We start from the raw sequence: 9,170 nt of genomic DNA on the forward strand, positions 1-9,170 counted from the left end.
TTGGATGAAAGGTTTTGAATTGTTGAAAGTGCCTGCAATAACAAAGTTGATTCCAAGTAATTGACTAAAATGCTGCAATTAATTTTAACCTAGTATTGTACAATTGTCTAATTTCAATTAAAAATCCAGGAAGAACACTACAATCACAACAATTTTTAGAATTTTAACCTAAATTTGCACCACTACCTAATTTTAATCAAAAACCTTTTCAATTAAACTACAATAACAACAACAATCAAAGTAGAGAGAAAAATCAAGCCTCTTCCTCCGTGATAAACAATAATCGTTATCAATATTCATATAAAATAAACAATATTTCAAAAAAAAATTGAATAAAAATCAGAAAGAAGAGAAAGAAAGTAGAAGTTATGGTAACCGTGAGGGCCGGAAATCCTTTGAGTGATGCTGATTCTTGGAGTCGCCCAAACCCTTGAAGGAGGAGTCAACCCTTGGAGCAGTGGCTAGCAGCCCTAACTTGCAGCCGGAAGGATAAAAGAGGAATCCTTGACTCGCGGCTGTAGGGAGGAAGAAGATCTAGACCGAGGGTGACCTAGCGGCAGCTCTTGAAGGCGACGTCGCGAGAAGAGTCGACGTCAAGAAGGAGAATTGACGAGGGAGAAGTGGATTATTGGTGTATTCAATGAAGGGGTGTTTGGCAAGCGGGAATTGAGGGTGGGATTGGTTATTTTAATCCCAATTGAAAAAATAAGCCTTGTTTGTTTGGTGTGAATGAGAATAAAAAGGGGTTTGGTAGAGTAAGTATTACCCACTACCTGGTATGGGATAAGCCCAGCCCATACCATATTAAAAAATTATTTTTTCAATTTTTTTAAAGCTAAAAAGAATTAAAATAAGTAAAAGTGATAGCAGGGGGGGTAAAAGCAGAACCCGGTAAAAAACATCCAACTCGCGCCAAAAGGTTTTCTGAAGGCCGAAAAACCGCTTAAACTGTATCGAAGAAAATCCGAGTAGATCTGGCTCCGCAACCTGTCAACTGTAAGAAGAGATCGTCCGTCAAGAGGTGTAGCTCTCCCTTGATTGCTGAAGTCTTCTCTATCAGGTGAATTGTTCTTTTGATTTTTAGGGTTTTGTTGTTAATTGAAACGTTATTGACTGAATTGGTTGGGTTATACTTACTCCTTTTGAATGTCGTATCAGTGGGATTGAGTAGTGTTGTTTTCAATTTCTTCGTAGTCTTGTTGAAGTATATAAGTAATTACTGCTTTTTTACAATAATTTTCAAACCATTAGTGTTAATACAGTTGGAGCTATCTTTAATCCCTTAATATTTAATTTTTTATTTTCACAATTATTTATTTTATTTGTAAATTAATGTACTGCAATATGGGGAGTATATGAAGGAAGGTGTTGAATCTTAAGCCAATTTTAATAGCTGTTGAATTTTCGTTGAACTTGTTAAGCCCATTACAAAGTTCCTTGAATTTGGTGGGCTTAATTTCTGAATTCAAGTTTGTATAATTCCTTTTTTGTATTTTGACATTAATATATGAATTGGAGTTGGTATATTTGCTTGGTTTGATATGGAGCTTAAATCACGAACTTGTATTATTAGAAATTTCCTTGAATTTGGTGGGGTTAATTTCTGAATTCAAGTTTGTATAATTCCTTGGTTTGTATTTTGACATTAATATATGAATTGGAGTTGGTATATTTGGTTGGTTTGATATGGAGCTTAAATCACGAACTTGTATTATTAGAAAATTCCTTGTATTATTGAAGTGACATGGTTGTGTTATGTTTTGTTTGTAGAAATGGAAGATTCTTATATAGAAATGGAACAAGCTTATACAGAAAATGATGTTGTGTCGCAGGTGGAAGAATTTGAGGAGGTATAATTAGTTGTGTGCTCTATGTTTTTGATAGTAGTCTGGTGTATGTTGTTTATTGTAGTATGTTGTACATGTCAAAGTTGTTTTGTGGGCAGTTTGATTTGTAGACTTCCTTATTAGAGCATTTATAGTTGAATGTAATGTGTTTTATTGGCAGGTGGAGTTGTTATCAACCCCTATTGCTTCAGTTGTAGATGATTTCAACCATTTGGAGCATGGTTTGGAGGAGGTCTTTTGTACTCCTTTACGATGTGTGGTTGAGAATGAAGGACAAATTGAGAAGGTATAATTAGTTTTTTTTTTTTTTTTTTTTTTTTTTTTTTTTTTTTTTTTTTGTCGATAGTAGTCTCATGTATGTTGTTTATTGTAGTACGTTGTACATGTCAAAGTTGTTTTGTGGGCAGTTTGATTTGTAGACTTCCTGAATAGAGCATTTATAGTTGAATATAATGTGTTTTATTGGCAGGTGGAGTTGTTATCAACCCCTATTGCTTCAGTTGTAGATGATTTCAACCATTTGGAGCATGGTTTGGAGGAGGTCTTTTGTACTCCTTTACGCTGTGTGGTTGAGAATGAAGAAGGATAGATTGAAGATAAACTGAACCACCCTGAAGTAGGTATTGTTTTCAGTAGTTGGGAGGAGGCAGACAAATTCTGGAGGCAGTACGGGAAACAGTAAGGTTTTGGTGTTTTACGTGCAGCTGGTAATTACAAAATTGAGAATGGTAGAATGATAATACTAAGTTGAGGAGTTACATATGGAGATGTGAATGTGCTGGGCAGCCTGACCTAAGACGAAAAGTTAATGGGAAAAGGGTTTATGGTGGTGGTTTAAGTTTGCAGCTAAATCGTAGGAAGACGAAGAAATGTGGTTGTCTTATGCAAATGAGGGCAGTTTGTAAGCATGATGGTTCATCGGAAGTTAGGAAGGCAGTTGTAGAGCATGTGAATCACAATCCTACTCCCCGAAAGTCGAGATATATTTCAATGTTTCGGCGGGATGAAATAACTAGTGTGGTTAAGAGGAAGCTCTTTAATGACTGCAGTGCGGGGAGTAAAGTGACGCAAGTACATCGTAGTTTGGAAAAAGAGAGGGGCGGAGTTGAGAACATGGCCATCACCGAAAGAGACCTAAGGAATGTTCTAGCTAAGGAGAAGAAGTTTAAGATGAGTGGCGGTGATGCAAATGCAATGCTTGCCTATTTCGATAAGATGAGTGCCGATAATCAAAACTTTTTTCACAAGTATAGGCTAAATGATGAGGGTAGGTTGACCGATGTGATGTGGGTTGATGCCCGGAGTAGGGTAGCGTATGAGGAGTTTGGGGATGTTGTGTGCTTTGACTCGACATACATTACTAATGAGTATTTGCTTCCCTTTTCTAATTTTGTTGGTGTCAATCATCACGGTCAGACCATATTATTAGGATGTGCCCTTGTATCTCACGAGGACACCGACACATTTGTGTGGTTGTTTAACAATTGGCTAGAGTGCATGGGTGGCAAAGTCCCTGTTGGTTTCATGACAGATCAGTGTGCGGCAGTGAGAAAAGCATTGTGCATTGTAATGCCAGGTGCGAAGCATCGGTGGTGTTTGTGGCATATCCTTAATAACTTCGGCAACAAATTGGGAAAGTATTCGAAGTACGATGAATTCCATGATGTTCTACTTAATGTTATATATGACAGTTTGACCAAAGCAGAATTTGAGGTTAATTGGACCCTAGCAATGGAGTCATATGGTCTTGTAAATGATGACTAGCTTACAGGTGATAATGAAAATTAAATTCTACTTTGAATTTTTTTTTTTGGGTATTTATGTGTATACTGTTATACTCAAATGTATGAACTATTATACTCAGATGTATGTACTGTTATTGTCCTGTTTGCATTCTATTTTGTCACTGCTTACCTGATTTACATACCGGAAATTAAACCTTTTTGATTAGAAGTTGTTGGAGTAATTTGTACCAGAAATTTTTTTTTTTTTTTTTTAGTGTAGTGTTGTATGATGAAAGACATATGTGGATCCCGGCTTATATGAAGCATTTGTTCTGGGCGGGTATGAAGACTACACAACGTTCGGAGAGCATAAATAGCTTTTTGATAAATATGTAAAGGGAGACACTCGTTTGTATGAGTTTGCAGAAAGGTATTGCGATGCTATGGAGAATCGGGTGAATTCGGAGAAAGAAGCCGATGCAAACTCTGTAATGAGGGTCAGACATGTCCTTACGAGTTTCCCTTTTGAATAGGTTTTTCAAAAGGTCTACACAGATGCTAAATTTGAAGAAATCCAAGAGCAGTTGGCAAGGCTTTTGTATGTCAGCGTTGTTTCCAAATCAGAGTTGATTAATAATGTTGTTGAGCACTCTGTGGAAGATAGAGTATGGATTTACCTCAAAGACCAGAGGAAGGAGATTCCTACTAACAGGAAGAGAGTTTACAGTGTGCATTTCAACATTGAAACCAAAGAGGCTGCTTGTGAGTGTAAGTTATTTGAGTGCCATGTGTACCCATCAATTCAAGGTGTATGATGTGAATGACATAACCGAAGTTCCCAAGAAGTATATATTAAGGCGTTGGCGTAAAGATGTCCAAAGGCGTCACACTCGAGTGAAGGTGGCTTATCATGATCCTTCAAAAACGCAGGAAGTCAAGATGTTTGATAGCCTAATGGTCCATTTTGAGAGACTTTGTCTTAAAGCCTCTGTGCAAGAAAAGTATGTTGAAATGGCTGTTGAAGGGCTTTCTAATTTAGAGGAAATCATTGATACTGCCATGTTGGAAGCAACTAATGCTGCAAATGTAGCCATGTCATGAGAGGATGCAATGGCATGTGATAATATCATGGGTGAGGAGGGTTATAGTACTGCTGTTGGTGTCGAGGATATATACCTTACACCACAGGTTGCATCAGCAACTAATGACTTACCTACTCATGTTGGGGATCCGGTTTCCCGCAAGAAAAAGGCTCATAGGCCAAGGACAAAACGATTCCTGTCCTGTACGGAAAAGAAAGGCAAGAAAGCTACTGCATCTACTTCGGTGCAGCAACAAACTAAAGCTACTGCATCAGGCATTCTGGTAATGTTACTTGCTTTTAACTATTTATATGCTATATATATGTCTTTTAGTTTGGTGTCTTACAAATTTTATATATTTATATATGTTTATTGTGAAGGTTGATTGTTATGGCTTGAATGTTGTTGAACCTGCGACTCCAATTCCTAAGCCTAGGAAAAAAAGAGCTAGGAAGGCCAAGGCCAACACTGATGGACAAGTAGTACAACTTGTTTTTGCTAATGATGGGCTGATTTTAAGTTCCCAAAATCGGTGGGTTGGAGGTATTGGATATGGTCCGGCCTATGGTGAACTTTGCTACTTCACTAGGTCTTATAATTAGTGTCCAAACTGGGTAGCACGGGATGTCCTTCCATTTGTTTCTGGAGCTGGACTTTCTACCATGGCAACAACACCTTCCAATTAAAGTTGAAGGTGTCAAGATTACTTTGAAGATGGGGAGCTCAATTATTTTGAAGATTATTTATAGTTGTGGGCATATTAATTCCAAAACTTAGAGGCTGTATTTTTATACAAATTACAATTAACTAAGTGATCAGTCTTATATTTCTATTATAACCTTTTGCCTGTTTTGCTAATCTTATGGAAAATGGAATTATCGTTTTTGATAATATTGTTTTTGTGTTGAAATCGTTACTATAAATGTTTGCAGCTGCCGAATTCATATAGTTGTCATAATGTTTTGCTATAAACTTCTTTATTAATGAAATTACTTTTAACAAAATACCAAAAGCAAACAAAATCAAACATTAACACCTAAAGGAAAAGAGGTGATACTGATTAGTTTGAAACATGATTTCTGAACATCACAATAAGTCAATAAACCGAATTACACACTTTAATTTCAGCATAATTGCTGGAAATACAGCACAATACACTTATGCAAAAAATTTCATGACCGTGATACTGATTAGGAAGGATATCACGGCACATAAAATCACTACTGCCAATCCATTATTACCCACCATTGTCTGTTCGTTTCTGATTCTTACTAGTTCAGCGGAGAGAGTTTGTTTTTCGTGGTCACAACATGCCATTCTTGCCCTGAGTATTTTCAACTCGGTTGCGTATTTATGTTTCTCATAAATGAGGACATTCGTGACATCTCTCTGCCAATCCACCACTTCCTCATCGACCCATTCAAAGAAATCACAACCCTTTTGCCCCGTTTCGAAATTGTAAAACTTGCAGCATAGAAATTTCCTTCCAGGGTTATCGTGTGTCCATGATGTTCTTTTGGCTACCGGATTGCCACATAAGCACTTTCTGCCTAAATTAATCTCGCGTCTCCTAGATGACATTGATACTTCAATTCCAAAAACTAAACTATTTCAGATTACATATTAAATATAATTATTAGTAAATCAAGACATTAATAGCCAAGAGTATATATGTACCTGGATTTGACCGCGTCACCGAGGAAGATGAGGCTACGATATAATGAAATTATGAAATTTAAATGAAAGGGTAATTTTTATGAAATTATGAAATTTAAATGAAAGGGTAATTTTTTTTAAAAAAACAAGGAAATTGAAATGAAGGGTAATTGATATGATGAAGCTTGTACAGAAGGTTGAAAGTTATATATAAGTGATAAGCTAAACCTTGAAGGTCCCGTCAAAAAAAAAAATTAAAAAAAAACTTGAAGGCATATTGTACGTTTTTATTTATAGTAGTTATTATATATAGATATACAGTTATTCTAGATGTAATACAGTTATTCTTATTTAAATACAGTTGTTCTTGAAAGGACATACATCCTATCACTTCTTGTACATTTAAGTTTGGCAAATTGTACCTTTACATATATACTGTTATTCTAGATACAATTATTCTTATTTAACTACAGTTATTCTTAATTAAAGAAATACTGACTTATATGATATGTGTCATTTTTTAACATTCATTTTGTGGTGTACCAAGATAACAATTCAACTTCATTGAATTGTTACTTCTTGGTACACCACAAAATGAATGTTAAAAAAAATGACACATATCATATAAGTCAGTATTTCTTTAATTTTTCTTTCCCTGAAAGGACATATATCTTATCTTATACTTACTAATTGAATTTCTTGTACACCACAAAATAAATATCAAAAAAATAAATATCATACAAGTAATTATTTATGACCCTTTTCTTTTTTTTCTTGAAAGGACATAAATCTTATCTTATACTTCGTATATATGAAGAGTTATTGATATTAATTTACTTTGAATTTAAACTTTTAGTTTTGCCCAACATTTAGGTATACTCTGAAATTGATTACCATTAATATTCTTAAGTATACTGTTATATTCTAGATAGATACTACTATATTCTAGGTAGATACTGTTATTTAATTGACCCTATTCTTTTTTTTTTCTTATCTTAAACTTCGTATATTAATTTATTTTGAATTAAACCTTTAGTTTTGCCCAACATTTAGGATGAAGTAGCAATAACGTAGAGAGGCACTAGTAGAGGCAGAATCATATTAAAAACTTCAACTAGGACAACTAAATTAACAAACTCCTTAACAAATATTTTTTACTTTAATAATACAAAGGAGTAAGAAATGATAGAATGAACTACCATCCCAATAACTAATTACAAAATATTTAATAGTTACTTTCGATACTTAATTAGACTGAATGGACATAAACGCATATACTTATACATTGATTTCAAATAGTTATGGCCGTATGAAGTGCTCGAATCTTCACCGTTCAAATCCTTCTCGCTCTATATGGGCGTGAAGGTATGACCCATCTTCAATTCCTGCTTCCTCAACCGTCATACGATCATCCAAGTCGACCCCATTAAGCCACAGCCAGACTCGCTGCTCATCCACATTACAGTCGGTGGCCCATCGTTTATATAAAGTCAATATGGGTGTAGTGTTTGATGCCCTAAATTTGTAAGTGTTACGACGTTCGAATAAATCAAATATGTGAAACAGTTTACGATCGGTGGTATTCACTCCCACTGGTCGAACAGAAATAGGCTTCCCTTCCTATGTGTAAACAATATAAAGTTAGTAAATAACTGTATGTAGAACAAAGTTAATCAAATTGAATAACAACATAATAGTATTATAACGTAATATGTAAAACGTCAAGTATCATTCATACTACATTTAAACTTCATGTGCGACTTACAGTGTTATAGGCTAGAACAATTTCATTGCTGCAGAAATCTCTGTCAAAGGGTGTCTCCGTAGGCGTAAGCAGTTGACCTTTGTGATAGAAGCGCAAGATGCTTGGCCTAACTCCAGCCCTTTGTGCATAATGAATAAAGGTGGAATCGAAAGTTTCATCCAAATCCAAGATGTACACTATACCTTGGTAATCCACACTTCCTCCCTTTAAAAGCACGTCACACTTACTACAGAGTGGTTTTCCGGCAGAAACGACGCTATCACCGGTTTTTTCAGTTGCATCGCTAGAAGAAGAGGTCGACATTTTAAATTGTTTATATTTTACGTAGATTGTTCTAGTGGGTTTATTTTGGGGGAATTTACTGATTTACTTGGGTGGGAATATAAAGGGGTACATTATTTAGTTTAATAGTTTGGTCATAACATTTAAAGTTGCATTAAATTATGAACTCTCATTTACTAGTGTACTTTTAAGTTTCAAGCATTAAATACGGTAATGTAGGTGGTTGAGTTACTTTTTTCCTAGTCAAATAAGAAATACAAACAATTGATTTTATTCGATTAACTAAACTACCAACATTTAGACATAATCAACACATAGCAACAAACCATTAAACATAATCTACCAAAGCTACCAGCAAATAAAGACAATTCATACTAAATTACTCCATTAATTTGATAAAGAACAACCAAACGTATCACATGATAGTAGTGAATACATTTGTGTACTTTAATGCAACCCCCTTATTTATAATTTGCCATTGCTATTATCCACTTAAGAGGTCTTCACGTTTAGGGCAATCTTTGTCTACTTGAATGCAATCCCTTTTTTTTTTTTTTTTTTTTTTTTTGTTTTTGCTTCCCTGCGGATGTCCCTAAAGCAACATCAGCCATGAGCTTCTGACGTATACACTTCGGCAGTGGTTCTTTCCTGACCTTGATGTCAATTGGCTGCAATAATTTAATGTATGATCATTAATAAAAAAAATTTATGTACATATGAAAGTAAGTAAGTAATGAAAAGATATTAGGATTACCTGTTGATTATTGGGATGGTCTGCCATTTCCTTTAGCCAATAATTTGAAATGATGTACCA

At 35.0% G+C, this 9,170-nt stretch overlaps 1 protein-coding gene across 1 annotated transcript; it reads left to right on the forward strand.

Annotated features, from left to right (window-relative positions):
* The first annotated feature begins 1,772 nt into the window (after positions 1–1,772).
* On the forward strand, positions 1,773–4,672 carry LOC145566667 (protein FAR-RED IMPAIRED RESPONSE 1-like). The gene is made up of 7 exons (XM_081626014.1): positions 1,773–1,850; positions 2,008–2,133; positions 2,317–2,388; positions 2,580–3,596; positions 3,970–4,059; positions 4,105–4,290; positions 4,379–4,672. The coding sequence occupies exons 1-7, from the start codon at positions 1,773–1,775 to the stop codon at positions 4,670–4,672; spliced, it is 1,863 nt and encodes a 620-aa protein (XP_081482140.1).
* Positions 4,673–9,170: the final 4,498 nt, after the last annotated feature.

Source organism: Chenopodium album, chromosome 11 (assembly GCF_948465745.1).
Source record: "Chenopodium album chromosome 11, dcCheAlbu1.1, whole genome shotgun sequence".
NCBI classification, from domain to species: Eukaryota; Viridiplantae; Streptophyta; class Magnoliopsida; order Caryophyllales; family Amaranthaceae; genus Chenopodium; species Chenopodium album.

Bases quoted from the DNA above. Each gene is read 5' to 3' on its own strand.
- LOC145566667 (XM_081626014.1), top strand. From the start codon at position 1,773: ATGGAAGATTCTTATATAGAAATGGAACAAGCTTATACAGAAAATGAT. The intron at 2,389-2,579 runs GTCTTTTGTACT...TGAGAATGGTAG, and splicing joins TGGAGCATGGTTTGGAGGAG to AATGATAATACTAAGTTGAG. The intron at 4,291-4,378 runs GTTTACAGTGTG...CATCAATTCAAG, and splicing joins TTCCTACTAACAGGAAGAGA to GTGTATGATGTGAATGACAT.